The 24,502-nt window shown below is 37.7% G+C and overlaps 1 protein-coding gene across 5 annotated transcripts in view; it reads right to left on the bottom strand.

The window, feature by feature from the left end:
• GRM5 (glutamate metabotropic receptor 5) overlaps positions 1–24,502 on the bottom strand; it is a 790,030-nt gene that overhangs the window by 398,592 nt on the left and 366,936 nt on the right. For all 5 annotated transcript variants that reach the window (XM_070783148.1, XM_070783144.1, XM_070783146.1 and 2 more), the window contains one exon: positions 5,391–5,640. In XM_070783148.1, the coding sequence (XP_070639249.1) occupies positions 5,391–5,640 (250 nt within the window). The remainder of the gene's footprint in view (positions 1–5,390; positions 5,641–24,502) is intronic.

The raw sequence follows: 24,502 nt of genomic DNA, 5'->3' as shown, positions 1-24,502 counted from the left end.
GGGTGAGTAAACTGTGATACATTCTGTGGTAAAGTGTTGGCCAAGCCCTTTTCCCTTCTTTATGAGTGTTTAAGTTTCCTAACTATTGAACACTGTACTCCTGGCAACTTGGTAAAAGTAGAATGTCAACTATATCCCAGCATTATCACCTCTGATGAAAATAACCTCTGACGGGTACATTGCATCTGGATTGAGAGGAACTGTAAATAAATTATAAATATTTCCCCAAAAACAACTTTTTTTCAAACTACAATTAAATTACACTAAATGGCCTAATGGAAATCAAGTACACTTATTTACAAATATAATGAATACTCTGGTGAGATACAAGTATAAAGACTAATGTCTACTTCTGCATAATAGCTATCATAGTTTTACTAGAACAATAGTGTATAATTCTATCCACAAAGATGTTTACTAAAGTGAGCTCTTATCCTTTCCATCTTGAAAAATATTAATGCAGCATGACCTCCTATGAGAAACACTGATAAACATCTCATATAACAACAAAAGAATAAACGACCCAATCAAAAAAAGGGCAGAGGACCCTCAATAGACAATTCTCCAAAGGACACACACAGCCGGCCAACAGATACAGGAAAAGATGCTCAACATCTTTAATTATTAGAGAAATGCAAGTCAAAACTATAGTGAGATATCACCTCACATTGGTCAGAATGGTCACCATTAAAAAGTCTACAAGTAGCAAATACTGGAGAGAGTGCAGAGAAAAGTGAACCTTCCTACACTGTTGGTGGGAATGTAGTTGGTGCAGCAATTATGGAAAGCTGTGTGGAGGTTCCTCAGAAAAATGAAAATAGAGTTGCCATATGATCCAGCAATCCAACTCCTGGGTATATATCCAGATAAAGCTGTAATTCACAAAGATGCATGCACCCCTATGTGCACAGCAGTGCTATTCACAACAGTCAAGACACGGAAACAACTTAACTGTCAGTCAACAGATGAATGGTTTAAGAAGATATGGTGTATACACACACACACACACACACACACACACACACACACAATGGAGTATTACCCACATGTGAAAAAGAATGTGATGATGCCATTGGCAGCAACATAGATGAACCTAGAGCTTATCATACTAAATGAGATAAGTTAGAGAAAGGAAGACAAACACCGTATGATATCGCATATACATTGGATCAAAAATATGACACCAATAAAGCCATCTGTGAAACAGACTCATAGACACAGAGAACAGATACCTGATTACCAAGAGGCAGGAGAAGAGGGGAAGGATAAAGTGGGAGTCTGGGGTTAGCAGATGCAAACTAGCACACAGAGGATGAATAAATGACTATATTCAAATCCTGAGATAAACCAAAATGGAAAAAAATATGGGAAAAGTATATATATATATATATATAACTGAATATTTTTGCTGTACAGCAGAAATTAACACAACATTGTAAATCAACTATACTTCAATTTAAAAAAATTAAAAGCTAAAAACAATAGCTTGAAATCAATAACCTCTGGGGGGGAAAAACACTAGTAATAATTCCAATGAGTCTTAAAATTTAAGTACATTTCCTCTTGTGTCCTGGTAACAATCAAATTCTCAATTCAAATAGCTAAATAGTTTTAATCATAGACAAGGTAAAACAATCTTTAAATTATTACTTTGTTGAAAATCAGTCCTTGTTTCCAAGTTAACATTTAGGTTTTACAAGTTGTAAATAATACATCTCAAACAATATTTTCCCAAGTCAAGCTCTAAAACACTGTATCCATTCTAGAAAAATAAGCCCCTTTGTTCAGATTACTGATCTCATTTTGCTGTCAAGCCTAAGGTGTTTAGCAAGACTATTTCCAGGACCCAGACAGGCCATTTTTCTTGGCAATGAGACAACAGATTACCCAGAGCTCAAACGAGAAGACCCAGTGGCCAGGTCCATATCACTCTAACAGTCTACAGATGAGCAGCACAGATGGTGAGATATATTGATTGATGAGGTTGTCTTAGAGGCAGAGTTATCTTAGACATGCCTAACATTTTAGTTGAATGACCTATTAAACATGCCTGTCCCAAGGCAGCTGGATAGATTTTTAAGTAACTATAGTGGTTAAATGTGGAGTCCTGTAGGAAGTTCTGAATATAGTCCTTTCTCTTAATTTTGACTTCTTGTATCTAAGATCCATTTAAGTTTGAGTTGGGGGTAAGGGAAGGAAGGAGCATACAGAGAGATCAGGGAAGTACATGCAAATAAAATTACCTTAAAATACTAGGAGTTACAGGGTTAGTTGAATGGGAGTTTTTAGGAGGAAATATTAATATAAAAATGCTAACTTCAATTGAAATCATCTAGGGTAGTTTTTTTTTTTTTTTTTCCTACACCAAGGATCTATGAAGAACCAGGAATCTGCTATCAATTTATAACTTTTCCCCTTTCCTATTCTATAGTTGACAGAAGAAAACAGCACAAGATTTTGAGTCAAGGTAATTGGGTTCCTGTGGGACTTTGACCATGTCATTCAAACACTTGCGTTATCCGTTTCCTCGTTTATAAAATGAGAGTGAATAGATGATCTAAATCCTCTTTGTTGTTGTTTGCTGTTGGAAGTAGTAGGAACACAGTGCTAACTGCTCAGTCTCTAGAGTTACAAAGGCATTTGGAATTCTGCCTTCCAGGCATACGTCTATATAACAAATTATTATTACTATAACTCAGTATTTATTGAGTCTTAAAGTCCTTGTCTATAAAATGGAGATGGTAATGGTATTCATCATGCAAGTTCTTAGATTTTTTTCACAGCACTTATTAGCTTTTATCTAACTCATCATCTTCAAGGTCCACAAGGGTAGTGATTATTGTCTGTTTTGTTCACTAATACAGTCCAAGCATCTTAACAGATACTATGTCTTAGTGGCTTCGGCATGTCCAACTCCTTGCAACTCCGTGGACTGTAGCCCCGCCAGGCTCCTCTGTCCATGGGATTATCCAGGCAAGAATAGTGGAATGGGTTGCCATTTTCTTCTCCAGGGTATCTTCCAGACCCAGGGATCGAACCCAGGTCTTCTGTAATGCAGGCAAGATTCTTTACCATCTGAGCTATAGGGAAGTCTCTAGCAACTTAATATTTGTCAAATTAATAATTAAATGAAACAATGCATTTATATGGTTAGTGAAGACACTGGCACACAACAGTTGATAAATGATCCTATAAATGGTCCTGATAAATGGTCAGCACCCAAAGTGCCTTTTCACTATGAAGAAATAGGAATAGAAAAATTAGGGATTTCCAAGGGAAGATGAAGGGGGCTTAAGGACCGGACTGTGGTTTCCAGATTTTTGAAAGAGTATAGCATATTACTTTCAAAGAGAAAAATATGATCCAAGATGTAGAAACTACAGAGTGATACTTTTAAGATTCAGAGAAAGGAAGATTTTTCTAACAGAATCGCTCAAAGATGAACTGGTACTCAAGTAAATGTTGTATTATTATTAGCCAATCAATGAGAGAACTAAGAAATCTAGTTAAGGCTATGAATTTATTATTTCATGAATGAAATGATTTGAAAAGAACTTATCAACAGCACATACAGAATAAATTTTAAAATATACAAAATATTGAATTTTGGCCTTGTGATACTATTGGAAAAAAAATGTAGACGGAAAATGTCAAATATAGTACTTACCAACGTACTTTTCTTGGGTACATGTGATCAAAATACATTTGTTTGTTGATATAACATATGGCTGATAAGCAAGTGCTTCGGATTTGTCTTATTTATGTTGGCAAAGCAGCAGACAGGAGCTGCAGAATCCCTTGTCTCCCTCCCCATAAAGAAAAACAGGACTGTATGAAGCCAGCTTCTGTCTTGTGCTTTTCATCCCACTGGTGACAATGGACTTTGGAACATCAGAATATTGGCAGTGAGGAGGTTCCTGGATTGTGTGAAACTAGCTGATGCATCACTCTTTCCAACAAGGATGATTTTAAACAAAACGTATGACACCGATGAGAAAGGAATCTCACTCATATCATTTTTATGAAGGATGGTTGGCCTCATATAAAACAGTCCCATCAATCTACTGCCATCAGCGCAGACAGAAGAGAATTAGGTACATAAACTGGCTGTCATAAAATGTAGCCAAGCAGGAGCTAAGTCTCATCACAGAAGGTCAGTTAAGCATTCGGAAAATAAAGGAAGCATGTTTTCTTTAATGAGCCATCAAAAGCTAATAACAAGTTAGCTGGCTTTTAATTTGGACAGTTACACTCAGAAAGATGTAGTGGTTCTGAAGGTTCTCTCTCTTCTTTAAATTGGCTACCTAGCGAGAAAAGATGTGATAATATCATGACTTTTTAAAGGTATGAAACGGTGAACTGTGTTCACCTTTTCAAACTACGGTGTTGACTTGGATTGTGATGGCTAACTTTATGTGACATCTTGATTGGGCCATAGGGTGCTGAAACATTTGGCCAAACATTATTCTGTCTACAAGGATATTTCTGGATGCGATTAACACTTGTATGGGTAGACTGAGTAATGAAGCTTCTTCTCTAAGGTGGGTGGGCCTCATCCAATCAATGGAAAACCTGAAAAAGGTTGAGTCAGAGGGAACTCCTCCTTCAAGACTGCTCGAGTTGGGATATTAGTCTTTTCTGGACTTCAGACTGAAACTGAAGCATTCGATTTTCCTGAGTATCACACCTGCCAGTTTTTGGACCAGAGCTGTAACTTTGATTCTCCTGGGTATCTCTTTTCATAGATACACATTGCTGTTTCTGTTTCTTTGCAGAACACTAATATACTGATTCAACAAGATCAGGAGGAAATGAGATGAGTTGTGCCAATCAAGTATATCATCCAGATAATTAAAGTCAGTCTCTGTAGAAGTCAATCTTTTAGAAACTCATCTGGTAACAATGTGAGTGATCAGGCAATGTGATAGCACTTGCAAAATAAAATAATGAGCCAAATTACCAATGCCTTAAAATTAGTACTAAAAGCAATTCCCCCGTTCTAGCCCCAAATTCTAAAATGCTATGTTATAAAAGAAGCTTACACAGCCATTCTTAGAATCAATTTCAGAAGAGACTGCATAAAGTTTGACACGTGTTTACTTACCAAGGGGGATTATGCAAGTTATTTTAAAAGCCTTCTCATTTCCTTACAATTCTTTTTTGAAGACTTAAGGATTCCTCATTTTCATATGTTGATTTCTGCTGTCATTAGTCATCATCTCATGGCCTATCTACTTATTTTCTGTGATTATTTCCAGGCTCTGGTGTTAATGATTTTTAAGCTCTACATGCACTACAACAGATTAAGCTTCCAAAGCAAAAGATACCCTCTGAAGCTGCCAAATCCCTGACATTATTACCTGCAAGTGAACTGTCTCCTCGGCACTTACCTGCCCAGAAGCAGGAACTCTCCGGCCAGCCCCAGGCGCCGCATGGCCATCAGCAGCCCTCTCACCGTCATGCCCTCGCAGAAGCAGGCTACCACCCGCGCCTTGGGCAAGTGACTCGTGAGCTTCTTGAGCAGTTTATCGAAGCTCTGCTCCCCCGCATTGCTATAGATTTTGTAAGAATGAGCGATGCAAATCCCTTCCTTGGCTGACATATCTTTGAAAGCTTCCATCCCACTTTCTCCATAGTTGCCTGTAGGGAAACAGAGAAGCAGAGGGGAGAGTGTTGGAGTCACTGGGTAGAGCTGGAATGCGGTGGGGCCAGGAGTGTGCAGGTCCCCTGGGAGTGTTGGATTTGGCACTTGAAGACATGAATGAGATTTTGTTCTTTCGCTGATCTGCTTATTTGGACAATATACAGTCAAACTACAGTAGGCATATACACATTGATCTTTTAAAACTTTTCCACTGAGAGAATATCACAAACAGTACTAGCAATCTGGCTCCTCCTTTGATTCCAAAAAGCTTATACTCTAGTGTGAGATGATAGAAAATATTTACCTGCTGTTTTTTCATTCTGTCTCACTTTCTCATCTCTGTTTCTCATTAGATGATCCTCTCACCCCACTGATTCAGATTTTTGTGTTTAAAGCCATAATATACAGATGCAAAACATATACTTTATGTAGAATAGATGTAAAAATATCTTACTATTATATTTTACAGACTATTATGCATATATTTTATTACTAATCATGATAGTTTATGGTTTTATTGCAAGTGAAAATTCCAGATCCTTGACTGAGATTTCAGTCTTGTCACAGATAAAAGTATAAGCACATTTAAAATATTTGAAATTTTATATACCATTGGAAAGTTACTGATTCAGGGGGAATAATTCCAAAGTATTTAGTAAAGTTCTGGGGTTAAGGACTCATGGCGATCTTTTAAAATTATGGAACATGGGGATCAAGATTGACTACTTATCAGCCAGGAGGTATATGAAGATATATGTGACCTCATTTAACTTTCAGAATAATATATTTAGATATATATTATGACCTCCTTCCACAGATATGAAAACAGATGAGGCAGTCAGGTTTACAGTTGTCCAGAGTTGCTATCCCCAGAGGCGGAAAGCTGCATTCTATTCACGGATCTGTCTGAGACTGAAGATTCTACCCCCTCCACTCTTCCACCATTGACTTTTAGGAGACTCGGAAGCCCAATTATATCTGCATTTCTCTTTCCAATTTAAAGGTCATGATGCTTCAATTTTAGATATTTTTGGAGCCTTTTGAGGCCCTATAAATCATGACAGGTTCATTTTCTGAGCTTTCAAAAGTTAAGGTGGGAAAGGGCGATTAATTTGAAAAATACAGGAGACAATTACAAGACAACTGAGCTGTGGGACCAAGCTGTGGGATGGAAATGGCCTAGCAGTCAGGAGATGGAATTTCACCAGGAGGGGTTGATCTCAAAGGAATAAATGACTACGAATCATTCAATTGCACACATTTCATGATAAGATGATGAGAGAGAGAACTCATAAATAACTATGCCCTGTAACATTTTGATGTATGGAAAGTTAGTTCATACATTTGAGCTCAATGCTCCTTACATCAACTCTGTGATAAAGGTACTATTATCTTCCTTTTGCAGCTGATGCAACTGGAGCTTGCAATTAGCAGGTAGATGGCAGAGTCTGGGTTTGAACACCTATCTTCTCCCTCCCAGCCCTACGTGTGCTCCATCACAGCAGCTAAGCACACAGCACATAGGAGCCTCAGACGTTGAGGGTGGGTTTTTGTGACGTTTCATCCTTATGAACAAACTGTAAAGGGCAAAGCAGAGCTAGACCCTTTATAGCAGCTTGAGCCCCAGCCAACAAACGCTAGTAGGCCATCTGCATGTTTCCTTCTTCAGAATTAAAGCAAGAAGAAGCCTCTATGATGATGGCAAGTAGGCAATTTAGTTATTTTTCAATTGACAAAGTTTAAAGGGCTCTTCCTGAAAAATGTGCCGAGGGGGCTACATTATCAGTCTTACACTAACCTGAGTAATCTATTTTTTTCTGATCATTTTTAGCCAGCTCTACTTTTCAATTGACTGTCTTACACTTGATGGTTACATTAATGCTGGGACATTTGCAAAAATAACTTGATATTAGTGCATAATGATTGTGATGGCAATAATGAAAATTCTCAATATATTCATAGTTAAATAGAAAAAATACCTTTACAAAGTAATAATCTTTAGCATGCCTTCTAACAGCCTTGTTTAAACATTGTGTGTTTATACAGTAAGTTATATACAAGCAGCTTGTAATAGAGAACTTTATTATTAGGTCTGGGTTCTAATTTAGCTTTTATCATTTCTAAGTCTCAGTTTTATCACCTGAAAATCACAAACAACATTGCCTAATATATGGGCTTTTGTATATCATAATTTTTTTTTAATTTTATTTTATTTTTAAACTTTACATAATTGTATTAGTTTTGCCAAATATCAAAATGAATCCGCCACAGGTATACATGTGTTCCCCATGGGTTTCTTTGGTGGCTCAGTGGTAAAAAATCTGCCTGCCATACAGGAGATGCTGGTTCTATCCCTGGGTTGGAAACATACCCTGGGGAAGGAAATGGCAACCCACTCTAGTATTCTTTCCTGGGAAATCCCATGGACAGAGGAGACTGGCAGGCCACAGTCCAGAGGGTTGCAAAAGAGCAGGTCATGACTTAACAATTAAACAACAACAAAATATTTTATAGGCAGCCTGGATCTAATAACACTTCAGGTGTGCCGAATCGCTTCAGTCGTGTCTGATTCTTTCAGATCCTATGGACTGCATCCTGCCAGGCTCCTCTGTCCATGGGGCTTCTCCAGGCAAGAATACCAGAGTGGGTTCCCATTTCCTCCTCCAGGGGATATTCCTGACTCAGGGATCAAATCCTTGTCTCTTGTGGCTCCTACACTGCAGGCAGATTCTTTACCCTGAACCACCAGGGAAGCCCCAATAATTGCATACATTGGGGTTATAAAGAATATTCTAGTATAGTTAAGATACTCTCTCTCTTGGAGCAACTAAAATAAATCATGGAGCAAATGGCATTAATCCTGAATATTAGACTAAAAAATAAGCTTAAACTAGTGAGGGAAATATGATTTTCTCAGAGCAAAGTCCAAACAGTAGTCTTTAAAATTAAAATAGAAAAGAGTTGTAATGTATGTTTAACATAAAAATTCTGCAGAATACTAATTTTAAGTTCATAAAAGAAACCTCCTGTAAGCTGGGAATTAAAAAATGGGAGTATGTGCTCCAGTAAAATTGGAAAGCTTTAAGCGTTTAGATTTTTCAGCAGTTGATATAATGACTATATTTTAGAATTGTATATTTTAAAATAAAGGAGAAACTAAAAACTTTCATAGGCTTCTTGAAGAAAATGAAATTGATTTCAAGCAGGGTACAGAATGAAACAAAGGTGATGGAGAAAGGAAGATGTGGTGTAAAATAAGAAACTAGTCTGTGGCTTCATTTCAAGCCACTGGTTAAAGGAAGAAAGAATCCATTTGACACTCTTCTTCAAGTAGCAGAGGCCCTGTGGCTGGGAACTATGAGAAGAAAATGTAATCATAGTCCAGTTTACTTTCAGTCCACATTATAGTTGCAATGATTCAAATATCAGTTATTGATTTTTCAACTGTATAAATCCACACATACACAAAGTTCAGTTCAATTCAGTTCAGTCGCTCAGTCGTGTCCAGCTCTTTGTGACCCCATGGACTGCAGCACGCCGGACCTCCCTCTCCATCACCACTCCCGGAGCTTGCTCAGACTCATGTCCATCGAGTCGGTGATGCCGTCCAACCATCTCATCCTCTGTCATCCCCTTCTCCTCCCGCCTTCAATCTTTCCCAGCATCAGGGTCTTTTCAAATGAGTCAGTTCTTCAAATCAGGTGGCCAAAGTATTGGAGTTTCAGCTTCAACACTACACAAGGTAGAAAACTTATTATGTAATAGAAAATACTATGTAAGCAATCTTTCCACTGAAAATTAAGGAGAAAGATTATAGGTTGAGCTGTGGAAGTAGGGAGAACTGATGAGAAAAGGAAGGGTATTAAAATACTCCACTCACTATTTGGAAGTCAAGATACACAGAAAACAAGAGAGAGATGATTAACAGAATTATCTGAATCTTAATAAATGAGATTAATAATACAATTATACTAAGATGAAATAATATATGTGAATTAAGAGATGTCTTATGCTGAAGCTCCAGTACTTTGGCCACCTGATGCAAAGAAAGGACTCACTGGAAAATACCTTGATACTGGGAAAGACTGAGGGCAGGAGGAGAAGGGGGTGACAGAGGATGAGATGGTTGGATGGCATCACTGATGCAATGGACATGAGTCTGAGCAATTTCCAGGAGACGGTGAAGGACAGGGAAGCCTGGCGTACTCCCTCTCATGGGGTCACAAAGAGTCAGACATGACTTAGTGACTGAAGAACAACAAGAGATGAGTATTTTCCATAAATTAAAAAGTAGGCTTTAAAAAAGCAAGCATATATTCATAGTGCTTAGAAATATGAAGGTGAAAAAATAGGAAAAAAAAAAAAAACAAACCAAAAATTTTCTTTCTTACTTTAAGCCATTCTCCACAATATGATTTTGAAAAATATAAAAGTACAAGTTTGATGAAAAAATTTAAATAACATACTTAAAAGTTACTGAAATTGGAGAGTAGATATGGACAGTTTTAAATGGAATGCCAAGTGAATATCACTGAATAAAGAAAATCAGCCTGCTGATAGGATAAAATTTTCCTATAATTTCCTTGAATCCAACATAAAATTGTTAAGATTAATTATAATTTTTAGATATCCTGGCTTATTTCTGATAAGAGACACTCATGAAATTATTACAAAACAATCTCAGTAATAAAAATAACGAGAAATTTGGGGGAAGCTAATTTTGTAAACAGTATTATTACAAAGCAAAATTGATCTGAATCAAACGTTATCTCAAACAACTGCTTAGATATCATTTTGTTTTGGTTCAATGTTTCTATCACATCAGTTAGATTTTGCTACATTGTTTTTCAAAACTTTAAATTGTATGCATTTTTTTTCCATTTCAACCACAGAATGAGAACCTAATGAATGAAAATGTAAAATAGGATCAAGGTTATTCTTTTTCTTATATCAAGAAAGATACCAATCCTGAAGCCACAGCAGAATGCTTAATTCACATTTATTCTAAGAGCAGATGCTGTACTTAAAATCAAATGAGTCATTTCATTTCTAGTATGCCAGAAAAACTTTACAGTTGAGATGGTTTCCACAAGATGTTATACATCTAAATTAAAATAGAAAAGCCCAGTTAATTTGTCTCCCTTCTGTCAAATGACCTCTACTTACTGTTGATATTTGCTTACTTTAATATTAAGCTCAAGGAATTTTTCTGCAAATTCTTCCCAACCTTTGTATACCTGCATACATTTGTCATTCAGTCTTCCAATAGAGAATTGGTTTTACTTGTCTTTGCTCCAATAAGACTATATACCTTCAGGACATGTATATTATTCTCTTTTGTATTCTTAAGTCCTTAAAGGGCCCTGGAAGATAGCTTGCACAAGCAGAATAAAAAAAAATAAGTGAATAAATGAGCAGATACAAAGTTATCAACATTAAAAGGAAATCTTCCAGATGAAAATATTTGTACAATTAACTATCCTACCTGAAACCAGAACTGCAATGGTTGTGTCTAGAATGTATCACGCTACTGAATGATTATATATTATTCCACTAAAAACCTGAAGGATAGAACTGTACCACAGTCAAAACATCTAGATTATCTCCCGATGGCTTCGATATTCAGATAATAAGAGCTTCTAATATTTCACACTTGACTGTCATTTAAAGCTAGATGCTTTCACTAGTACTGTCTGACCTGTACTGTTTCAGGTAGGATCTGGAAGCATCTGCCTCCATTTGTATAAAGTACACAGTGAAAACAAGACTTGCTAAAGAATAACTTTAATCTTTCTTTTAACCTAAGAGAGATTATTTATTTTAACTTTGTGTTTAAAGGCATAGGCATGGAACAATCCTTTAGTATGCAACCCACAGCCACAGGTAACTAGTATTTCAGGAGGCACCAATTCACTATTAGTAAAGACTGTGCTGCTGTGGCTCAAACACACTTCGGGATAGATAATAAAGTATGGCGACACTGATAAGCTATATCTGGTAAATGAGTTTTTTTCAGGCAAAATGTCCATTGGAGGTATGATTCAAATTATATAAACCTGTGTGTTTTAGAGAAACTGATCATAAGAATAAAAGTTAAACTAATAGAATCATACCAGAGAGACACAAATAATTTTCTCTGACAGTTGTTTCCTTTTTTCCATTGTATTTTTACTTCTCCCAGCATAATAAGACCTTCATTATTACTTACTTGGTAGCATAACCTCCTATCATCTCCTATCTTTCATTTTGGGGATCTTACTTCTTATTATGTTCCTTCATATGGAACATACCCCACATCTTCCCACTTATTTAGTTTTATTCATGATGCTCTTTCTAATTGGAATACCTATTTCCCATTTCTCTATGTTGAAATCTTACCACTTCTCTATGTTGAATTCTTTCTGTTCCAACTCAACTGCCCAGGGTGTAACTTAAGATGTAGACCACATCTCCCTAGTGCCATCCAGCAAATGCTTGTGGGATAAAACTGACCTGCTCCATCATGCTTTCCAAGGATCTCCCTAGAGGGATAGTATAACCTAGATATTCATTTGACAAATATTAGTTAATTAATTACATACAGGTATAATACTAGGCACATGGTAGACTCTAGACATTAACACATTGGAGCCTATTGCTCTATTTTATAACACTGAAGTGCATAATTTTTGCTATTTGTAATTGCTAGAAAAGTTTATAATTGTATTTCCTTCTTTTTTTTCAGTTGAGGGGGTGACTGTACCATGCAGCATGTGGGATCTCACTTCCCCACGGAGGACCTTAGTTTCCAACCAGGGATGAAATATATGCATGCCCTTTGCATTAGAAGCACAGAGTCTTAATCACTGGACTGCCAAGGAAGTCCTACTCAGGGATATTTTGAACAAAAAGACAAAATTCTGGAAGAGTAAATTTATTTGTTCAAATATAATCATCAAGTGGATGCTAAAAAAATGTAAAAACTGGACTTCCCTGGTGAGTCCAGTGGTTAAGAATCCAACTGCCAATGCAGGGAACGTGGGTTCAATGCCTGGTCAGGTTAGATCCCACATATTGGGGAACAGCGAGGCCTGGGCACCACAATTACAACACCTGCAAGCTCCAGAGGAACGAGTAACTCACTGCGACTAGAGCGCAACCTCTGCTCCCCGCAGCTAGAGAAAGCCCTCGAAGACCCAGTGCTGCCAGAGACAAATAATTTTATTTCAAAACATGTAAATCTAGTCTTTAAGAAAAGGAAATGTAATTCACTTTAAAAAAATACTGAGCTTGGACTTCCACATTAAGAGATTTTTCCCCCTTTTATTTGACACAAATTATCTTTTTTTTTCCAAAAGGAAATTAAGATTCTCAATATAAATAATAATTTATAAATACATTCCAAGTGGTTTTTATTCCTAATTTCCTGTTTCTATTATAAACAGTATATTTTGTTGGCAACTACTGGTGAAGGAAAATGCTGCCATTTTTCATGGGAGTTACTGCCTGGCACGATACCAATCCCCAAAATATGTGCGGGCAGGATTAATCAGTGAGTGCCTAATCACCACTTCCTGGCTGTTCACAGGGCCATAAGCATTCATCAAGTGATCTAAGACAAAACTGCCCATATTGAGTGGGCTGTGTCTTGGTTAAGCTCGTGGTTAATTAAACAACCGGGAGCGAGAAAAGCCAGAGAGATAAACACCTCTTCTCATTTCATCACCATCTCTTTTTGAAATTGTTCCCCTTTTCAGAAATGTGTGTCCTTCCCCATTACAGCCATATGCACAATGAGTAGAGCAATTCCAAACTCTCTACTGACTCACTGGTCTCTATTTACTTCCCGGTACAAGCCAATACAGTTCTTCAAGGCAGATGTTTTTCTCCTCAGAACAAAACAACACAACACATACTCTCATAAGACTCCACAAATGATGGCAAATGCCTTTGTCGTGAAAACCTTTGCTAACAGATTTCCAAGTTTGGGCCATTTATTTAAAATCTTACCCTGGAGTCTGTCTATGACATGACCCACAGAGCAGATGATTCACTGTGAGGCAGGACATTATTGAATTTCATCCAAGATGTTTTATTATTGGAAATACTAGAAGGATTTCATTCTGCAAACTCACTGGAGACATTATACCAAGCAAGGAGTATATAAGCAACATTTGAGCAATACTCCAATAGATAATTCAGAAAAATAAAGCTAGTATAGCATAACAGTAATTTGGATTTTGAAATACACACAGAAATAATAATTATGAAATCCTGACCAGGGATATTAGAATTTGTCAGAAAAGTATGTGCCAAGTGCATTGCTGAGTGGTATAATGTGTTGCTGAACTTTTTTTTTTTTTTTTTTTTGGCTACCAGGCATGGTGCTAGAAAAAGAAATTTGATCTTCAGAACAAAGGTACAAGTTGACCATACAAATCCATACATGGCAGATGTCATGAAATCAAATAAATGAAATAAAAATATATGGAAGTTGACTTGTGTAAAAATCACACTGCTGCTGCTGCTAAGTTGCTTCAGTCGTGTCCGACTCTGTGCGACCCCATAGATGGAAGCCCACCAGGCTCCCCTGTCCCTGGGATTCTCCAGGCAAGAACACCGGAGTGGGTTGCCATTTCCTTCTCCAATGCATGAAAGTGAAAAGTGAAAGTGAAGTTGCTCAGTCATGTCTGACTCTTAGCGACCCTGTGGACTGCAGCCTACCAGGCTCCTCTGTCCATGGGATTTTCCAGGCAAGAGTACTGGTGTGGGGTGCCAACAAGTCAATTAAATTATAGCCAGTGTGAGTGTCATCTGTGGTTCTGTAATGTGGGTTGCTGGGAGTTGGAATAAAAAATTATGATAACTAGCCCTTCCAGTAACTCTAGTTCATACAACTGGGTTGAACTGAGATAGCCAAAACTGAAAGAGAATCAAAGTTAGAAAAAGTATCAAGTTTTAGAATTTATTTTAGATTTATTTTAAAATTTCTGCCAAGTAGAAATGCCAAATTGGAAATTGAATGACATTCTGGCTCAGAAAAGAGAAGTTAAAATTGGAAGTATTTGAGATCATCAGAATATGGACAGCAACAGTAATAGATGAATGTGTAGGATGCAAAAGGAAAAGAGCTCTGCTTACACCCTAAAGAATTCAAATATTTATGCATTAACTGAAAAGACAAAGCTGTCAAAGACAACAGAGAAGAAACCAAGAGAATGTATGGCTACGGGAATGAAGATAACAGCGTATTTTACTTTCTTCTGGACATTAACAATGTGACTACTAAAATGAGATGCATAGTGGAAAAAATCCACTGATTTTGGCAACACAGCCAAAACCATAAAGGAGTAGACTGTGAGTAAATGGGAGTCAGAGAGTGAAGACAATATATTTATACAACTTTTTTGAGAGATGCTTGGCAGTGAAGAAGAGCTAAGAAGTATGATGATAATAGGAAGAGAATGTGGAAGCCCAAGGAGGGATTTTATTTCTAGATATGGATACCTTGTGTGTGTGTGCTAGGCTGTTCAGTCATGTCCGACTCTTTGCAGCTCCATGGACTGCAGACTACCAGGCTTCTCTGCCCACAGAATTTTCCAGGCAAGGATACTGGAGTGCGTTGCCATTTCCTACTCCAGGGATCTTCCTGACCTAGGGATCAAACCCATGTCTCCTGCATCTTCTGCCTTGGCGGGCTGATTCTTTACTACTAGGGTCAGCCCACAGGGTACTTTAGGGAAAGTTATTAGACCAGAACATGGGGCAAAGTAATCACTCATGACAGTTTTAATCATCATTATCAACAACATTTACCTAGATTCTGTGGAATTAGCTGGTAAAAGGTTCATAGTATGTACCAAACACTGCACTGGTCACTTCAAATTAAACTAGTAATAAGAATTCCTACTGCTATTATTTAAACCAACCAATCCTATGAGGTAGCTATTATTTCCCACATTTATATAACAGAGCATTTATGCTGAAATAATTTGCCAAATAATTGATATCTAGTGAGTAGAAGAGCTCGAATTTCACTGTTCATCTGTTAAATTTCAAAGTCATGCTCCTTTCCTTTAGTACATTATTGCCCTTAAAGCCCTGAGAGAGAATCGCTCAATTTAGTTCGGTGGCTCTTCCAAAGGCATTCACCCACCACGAAGTGTTTCATCGGAATCCAATTCCAGATACTACCAAATAGAATTCATCTCAGAAAACATGTTATTTAACAAACAGAGCTCTTTTGCCCAATTTCTAGAAATATTATAGACATGTATTATTTAGTACTAAATGACCCAATCCACATCATTACAGAGAATTGATGTTTAAATATCAGAGTCTTCCTACAAAATATACAGTGGTTAACTATAGTTTTTCTATAGAAAAGGGCTGGAAAATAAGAAGAGGCTTCTGGAATTAGACACACCATCACACTTATTATTAAATACTTAACTAAATCTTCGTTGCAGAGGAAGGAAGGACTTCAGCGGCACAGTGGGAACAGAAAAACCTGGTTCTGATGTTAAAAGGGATACAGTATTTTAATTGTTACCTTGCTGCTGCTGTTGTTTTAGTCACTGTCCTGTCTTGACTCTTTTGCTACCCCACGGACTGTAGCCCACCAGGCTCCTCTGTCCATGAGGTTCTCCACGCAAGAATACCGGAGTGGGTTGCCATTTCCTTCTGCAGGGATCGAACCCAAGTCTCCTGCATTAGTAGGCAGATCTTTTCCACTAAGCCACCAGGGAAGCCCCAATTATCTTTTTAGTATAACTTAAACTGAGATTTGAAAGTGAAAACATATCAATGTATTAATCTTCTGAAAAAAATAACAGTGTTTTTGCCTTTGTTCTTTTTCCTGGCTATTCTTCCCAGAGGAAAATGAAAAGTTGAGACAGAAGCTATGACCCAGATTCCCACTGTAACCCTGCAGAACTCAACTGCCTTCTGCTTTCCTTGTAAGCTGTCAACTTCCCAGCTGAAACCTGCAGTGCATGTCTCATTAAGGGTGATTCCATTTCCACAGAAAGGACACGTCTCTATACGGAACTGTGTGTCAGTGGGTTGGGTGGGCTGGTGAGCTATTCACTGTGCCTCTGTTTTAGCTCACTAGTCACCTCTGATCCTCGGTTCTAACTGGATCTAATGACAACCCAGAAATTCTCCCATCGCCAGATGAAGGCAGAAAATCCTCTGCAGCACAGCCAAATCTGTTCAAGCTTGACAGCCTTTGCTGAAAAGAAGAAACTTCTTTGACAGCAGCTCCCTGGCCTGCCACCACCTTCTTCAGTGCAGATCTGCACTGTGTGGGTTCTGTGGCTGCCAGTTCCCCTCTGGAAGGACTCAGTGACTCCCATGGCACTGAGAGGAGGAGCTCAGTTTGGAAATGTCTGTCTGCACCATCATTCATGGCAGGATTCAGAAATGAGTAGAAAGAACTGAAGTGTTGTGTAATGGCTGTGCTGCTGCTGCTGTTGCTGTTGCTAAATTCTAAGCTCCATTCAGGAGGGGGTCAACCATGCTGGGTTCTGGGATTATGGCCCTGGTGACTGTCCTCTCAAGTTGAGATCTTTGCTGTCCAATATCGTTGCCACTGGCCACATGTGGCAAATAAGCATTTGACAAGTAGCTAATTCACACTGAGGCACTGTCAGCATAAAACAAAATAGATTTCACAGACATATAAAAAAAGACAATGTAAAATATAATATTGATTACATGTTGAAATGATAGATTTTTGGATGTATTCAGTTAAATAAAATATGGTTTAGACATTAATTTCACTTCGTTTTACCTTTTCTTAAAACCATACACATGGCTAGCATTATTATCTTTATTAGAGAGTAATGAATTATGTATATAAAGAGATTTATATCCTATAATTTCAGTGTAGAATCTAAATTTCTTAGGATACTCTATGACATCCAGGAGTTTTTATTATCTAGCATCTAGCCTGTTTCTCGTCTTACTGCTTTTCTTTTCTTTATGTATACACACTCATTTCAGCCATACCAAAAATATATAGACCACCAAATACACCATGCTTTCTCCCATCTCTAATTTCACAACACTCTTTGTTATTGCAAAATTCCTCTGTTTAATTCCTGCTCATACTTCAACATTCAGCTGAAAGGGACAGAATTCTCAAGCGCTTCAATTCAAAATAAATAACCTCCATTATGACCAACCTAGATAGCATATTGAAAAGCAGAGACATTACTTTGCCAACAAAGGTCCGTCTAGTCAAGGCTATGGTTTTTCCCGTGGTCATGTATGGATGTGCAAGTTGGACTGTGAAGAAAGCTGAGCACCGAAGAATTGATGCTTTTGAACTGTGGTGTTGGAGAAGACTCTTGAGAGTCCCTTGGATTGCAAAGAAATCCAACCAGTCCATTCTAAAGGAGATCAGCCCTGGGTGTTCTTTGGAAGGAATGATGCTGAGGCTGAAACTCCAGTACTTTGGCCACCTCATGCGAAGAGTTGACTCACTGGAAAAGACTCTGATGCTAGGAGGGATTTGGGGCAGGAGGAGAACGGGACGACAGAGGATGAGATGGCTGGATGGCATCACTGACTCGATGGACATGAGTTTCAGTGAACTCCGGGAGTTGGTGATGGACAGGGAGGCCTGGCGTGCTGCAATTCATGGGGTCGCAAAGAGTCGGACATGACTGAGCGACTGAACTGAACTGAATTGAACTGAAAGACCCTGATGCTGGGAAAGATTGAAGGTGGGAGGAGAAGGGGACAACAGAGGATGAGATGGTTGGATGGCATCACTGATGCGATGGACATGAGTTTGAGTAGGCTCCAGGAGTTGATGATGGACAGGGAAGCTTGGCGTGTTGTAGTCCATGGGGTTGCAGAGTTGGACATGACTGAATGACTGAACTGAACTGATGCCTCAGTGGGGTCACAAAGAGTAAGACACGAGCACGACTGAGCAACTAACACTTTCCCTTTCACTATTCCTTCATTGCTGACCCCCACTTCAATGTCACAAGATTTTTCACGTTTTATTGAAATTACGTATTTGTTTGACTTTCTAACATGCTGTGAGTTATTCAACAAAAAGGATTACATCTTAATTACCCATTTTTCTCCAGAGCCTTGGCAGCCTTAAGTATGTGCTGAATAAATGCATTTTGGAAAATGAGTATTGAGTTTTCCACCAGCTTTATAGAGATATAAATGACATATCAGTCAGTCAGTTCAGTCAGATAACACTGTCTAAATCTTTAAGGTGTGAACATGATGATTCTATATATGTATTTAATGTGAAATGACTACCACAATAAGGTTAGTTAACATATCTGTCACTTCATATATTTACCAGGAATTTCTTTTTTTGGTGAGAATATTTATCTCACCAAAAGATTTAGTCTCTTATCAACTTTCATGTGTACAATACCACATTGATAACTGCAGTCACTATACTGCATATTATATTCTGAGAACTTATTCATCTTATAAGATAAAGTTTGTATCTTGACCAACATCTCCCCGTTTCCCCTCCTCACCCAGCCATGGGCAACCCCCAGTTTACTCTTTGTGTCTATGGGTTGTTTTTTTTTTTTTTTTTTCCCCAGAAATAAGTGAGATCACACAGTATTTGTGTTTTTCTCTGCTTGACTTATTTCACTTAGTGTAATGCCCTTGAGGCTCATAGACTTTCCATTCATAAATTATTTGAGCATTGACTATGAATAGCTGTGCAAAGCATCTCTGGTATTGAAGCTAATATGCATTCATTGTGATCCAAAAGGGCTAGAGTTGGACTCAGATCTATGAGGACGGGGAGACCAATCAGTAACCTGTACCTTGGACACAGTGAGGAGATAGTGTCTGAAACCTTGTTCTTCAACATCTCACCCACATGGTCCCTGTATAATATGATATGTATACGGTCCACAGAGTGGGATTTTAAATCTGCCTCCTACATTGTTTTATGAAGTTGCAATGATTATAAAGAGAATTTCACTTTTTCTTACACTTTCTTCACACTTTTCTTACACTTACTTGCTCAAATTTCAATTTTCTTTCTCAAGACTACTCCATTTCAAATTCCATTTTCCATTTTTCAGTATACATTCCATTCTGCATTTCATTTTCCATTGCTCAATATATATTCTGAGCCTTGTGGGTAATTCCTAAGCTAAGTTTGCTTTGTAAAATTAAATGTTTCCAGAGTAAAAAATTCTACCTAAAGCAGAGTTACTGGAAAGGTGTCTAGTAACAGTAAGAAAACTACCATCATTGAAGTGGGAAATTTTGTAACTTATATAACTACTCTTCATTCAATTATTTGTTCTACCTAATTTCTCAGACACTGAATAAAGTATTTGTTCATCTTTTGAGATATTCTACCTTTTATAAGATCCACTTAGTATGATAAAGATTTTATTTTTCTACTCTATGGACTCATGTCAATTTGTTCAGTGAGTCGAACAATGGCAATAATTTTTCACCAGACACATGACATGCATTCTCCCCATAAAGCCAAAGAAAATAAAACTCAGTATATACATTTCTAAAAGAACTATAATTTTTGCTGATAATAATTGTAACCTTGTTAGGAAGAAATGTACATTTACTTGTAAATCAGATTCACCAGCTATTGTTTGTTTGTTTTTGTTGCTGTGATTTGTTTTTTCTGTTTTTGTTTTTTTAATACTAATATCTCAGACAATAAAGAATCTGCCTGCAATGCAGGAGACCTGGATTCAATACCTGGGTCAGGAAGATCCCCTGGAGAATGAAATGGCAACCCACTCCAGTATTCTTGCCTGGAGAAGTCCCAGGGCAGAGGAGCCTGGCAGGCTACAGTCCATGGGGTTGCAAAGAGTCAGACAGGGCTGAGTGACTAACACTTTCATCTATTCTAAAGCAAGGGGAATATCTCCCAGCCTGGGTCCATAAAGGTTGTGATTTTGGCTGTCTCTAGAAAGAAGCTCAATTTCAAGCATTCGTATGTCGACTCCAGGGTTTTAAATACAAATGCCACTAAAATTCTTGCTTAATCTAGGGAAAAAATGGAATAGCTGGAGGAAGATTGATCAGTTTACTAGTTTCCTGATCTTAGGTAGTTTCCATTGGCCTCAGATTCAACACTTTGAGGAATCTCAGTCAATACCCAAGCACTTATTGAAATGAATAAAACAATAAAAACCATATGGGGCTGGGGGGTGGGTGGGTACATAAGTCTTTGTTCATATAATATTAATAAGCATATAGAGGGGGTTGGTATAAGAATATCCATATACATATAATGATAGGCATTTTATATATGTTTGCATATATATGAAAGATATTCATATTCAAATATGATATGCACATATGTACATATGTATACATATTCATGTATATACCATAATAAAGGTTCAAAACACTGGATGGATATAGGTGTTAGGATCCAAAGGAAGGAAAAATTACTTCTAACTGGACACCTCAGGTGATGAGGCCTACACTATATCCCTTTTGCATCTTCTGTTTCCCTCTTCAATGATGTCTGGGTAATTTTAATTTTTATATTTGACATGGCAAATAGCTTACTTACACCCTATTTCAAAGGATTAGTTCATTCAGGTGAAGCAGATGTTATCAAGCTTTTCTCCATCTGTCCCACACAATTATGAAGAGTCCCATAGCCTCGGTCTTCCATAACACAAGGCTAAGGGAAATCAAGAGACACAGGGAAGCAGAGAAAGTCAGTACAAGAATGATTATTGAGGCTGCTAGATTGTTCATTTCATGGGAACATCTTTCAAGAGGCCATTAAGACTGCAACTCAAGGCTGTGTTGAGGAGGAAGAGAGAACAGTATGTCCTCAGTCTCTCAACTGCCAATGGTTACAGACTGCCTCTAAAGAGCATTGATTCCCCTGTTCTTTGTTTTTATCATTAATTGGTTTCCAGCTGTTTTAGCAAGATATTAAGGTATCTCCTGGGCTTCCCTGGTGACTCAGATGGTAAAGAATCCACAGGCAATGCAAGAGACCCAGGTTCGATCTCTGGGTCAGGAAGATCCCCTGAAGAAAGGAATGGCAACCCACTCCAGTATTCTTTTGTCTGAAGAATTCCATGGACAGAGGATCCTGGCAGGCTACAGTCCATGGGGTCTCAAAGAGTGAGACACGACTGAGTAACTAAGCACACACACATCACACATGCAGGTAACTCCTAAGTAGAGAGAGAGGAAGCAAGACATTACTGACTCATACCCATGTACAGTAATATGGAGTCCATGCAAAGTTGGTCACTGCAATATTGCTGTTCAGTCAATCAACTGTGTCCGACTCTTTGTGACCCCATGGACTGCATCACGCCAGGCTTCCCTGTCCTTCACCATCTTCCAGAGCTAGCTCAAGCTCATGTCCATTGAGTTGGTGATGCCATCCAGCCATCTAATTCTGAGGCCTTCTTCTCCTCCTGCTTTCAATCTTTTCTAGTATCAGGGTATTTTCCAAACAGTTGGATCTTCGCATCAGGTAGCCAAAGTACTGGAGCTTCAGCATCAGTCCTTCCAATGAATATTCATGGTTGATTTCCTTTAGGATTGACTGGTTTGATCTCCTTGCTATCCAAGGGACTCTCAAGAGTCTTGAAGGCATGAATTCTTTGACACTCAGCCTTTTTTATTGTACAGCTCTCACATCCATACTTGACTACTGGAAAAACGATAGCTTAGACTATAGGAACATTTGTCGGCAAAATAATGTCTCCACTTTTTAATATACTGTCTAGGTTTGTCATAGCTTTTCTTCCAAGGAGCAAGCATCTTTTAATTTTATGGCTGAAGTCACCATCCACAGTGATTTTAGATCCCAAGAAAATAAAGTCTGTCACTGTTTCCACTGTTTCCCCATCTATTTGCCATGAAGTGATGGGACTGGATACCATGATTTTTCTTTTCTGAATGTTGAGTTTCAAGCCAGCTTTTTCACTATTCTCTTTCACCTTCATCAAGAGACTCTTTAATTCCTCTCTGCTTTCTGCCATAAGGGTGGTATAGCATATCTGAGGTTATTGATATTTCTCCCGGCAATCGTGATTCCAGCTTGTGCTTCACCCAGCCTGGCATTTCACATGATGCACTCTGCATATAAGTTAAATAAGCAGGGTGACAATATACAACCTTGAAGTACTCCTTTCTCAATTTGGAACCAATTCATTGTTCCATGTCTGGTTCTAACTGTTGCTTCTTGACCTGCATACAGGTTTTACAGGAGGCAGGTAAGGTGTTTTGGTATTCCCATCTCTTCAAGAATTTTCCACAATTTATTGTGATCTACACAGTCAAAGGCTTTGGCATAGTCAATGAAGCAGAAGTAGATGTTTTTCTGGAACTCTCTTGCTTTTTCTATGATCTAATAGAATGTGGCATTTTGATCTTTTGTTCCTTTTCCTTTTCTAAATCCAGCTTAAACATCTGGAAGTATACTGAAGCCTAGCTTGGAGAATTTTGAGCATTACTTTGCTAGCATATGAAATAAGCACAAAAGTGTGGTAGTTTGACCATTCTTTGGCATTGCCTTTCTTTGGGATTGAATTAAAACTGACCATTTCCAGTCCTATGGCCACTGCTGAGTTTTCCAAATTTGCTGGCATATTGAGTGCAGCACTTTCACAGCATCATCTTTTAAGATTTGAAATAGCTCAGCTGGAATTCCATCACCTCCACTATCTTTGTTCGTAGTGATGCTTTCTAAGATGCACTTGAAGTCACACTCCAGGATATCTGCTCTAGGTGAGTGATCACACCATTGTCGTTATCTGGGTCATGAAGATCTTTTTTGTATAGTTCTTCTGTGTATTCTCGCCACTTCTGATTCTGTTAGGTCCATACTGTTTCTGTCCTTCACTGTGCCTATCTCTGCATGAAATGTTCCCTTAGTATCTACATTGGCTGGGAGTAAAATAAAGAACAAAGGTCTAGAAATAAGTAAAGTCAAGATCTGAAGTGGCATGTTAAATAACATCTCTACAGGCAAGGGGAAAACACTGGAGTCATTTATACTATTTGCAAATATCTCTGTTTCATAGCTTTTGATTGAGTTTCCTTGACTCCCAGAATATGAGGGACATCTGGTGGTAAATGTTTAACAACAACTTCTCTCCAGGGGTGTGTGTGTTTGATATTAATTTTACTAATTATAAAATAAATGTAGCATACAATTTAGAAATAATAATAAAATAGACAATCCTCTTTTTGTAAAATGCCTTCACTGAATTTTGACAAAATCTTGTGTCAGTAATCAATGTATGATTACAATGGACTAATCAGTGCATTTCTGACATGGATGGTGACTGAAAGTTTTATGCTAATATGTTTGATGAAAGTGAAACCAAATAAGTTGTGTATCAGATCTTTGCTCACCAATCCATGGCACAAGTAACTCCTGTACTAAATTGGAAAACAGTTTCAAAAAGTATAATATTCTTTTACAATTCTTATATTGTGCTATTCTCAATATGATGGTTATAGGCATGCCACACTTAACATTTAATCTGAATTGTTAACAATTTCTTCATCACTTTCTTAAGTGTAGACAATAAAAATCAAGCCTCGAATTTTTAGCAATATTCTCACTATGACTAATTTCAAGCTACCAACATTATGTGATTGAATATAGAGCTGGAAATGGATTCATAGTAGCATACCAATATATAGTATATTGACCATATAAATACTATGGCTGTAAACAGCTTAAAGAGTACAGAAAACAATAAAATGTTGTCAAATACTTAACAGCAATTTGTTTTTCATTACAATTTCCTGATATTTTACTTCTTTAAAATAATTTATTTAATAAAATTTAATGTTTAATAATGATCATGCTTAACAAAAGACTTGAAAATTTAACAGTTCTCTGTGCATATT

Source organism: Bos indicus, chromosome 29, assembly GCF_029378745.1.
Source record: "Bos indicus isolate NIAB-ARS_2022 breed Sahiwal x Tharparkar chromosome 29, NIAB-ARS_B.indTharparkar_mat_pri_1.0, whole genome shotgun sequence".
Classification (NCBI taxonomy): domain Eukaryota; kingdom Metazoa; phylum Chordata; class Mammalia; order Artiodactyla; family Bovidae; genus Bos; species Bos indicus.
The sequence above is the reverse complement of the archived record's forward strand: the minus strand, read 5'-3'. Positions and strand labels throughout refer to the sequence as shown.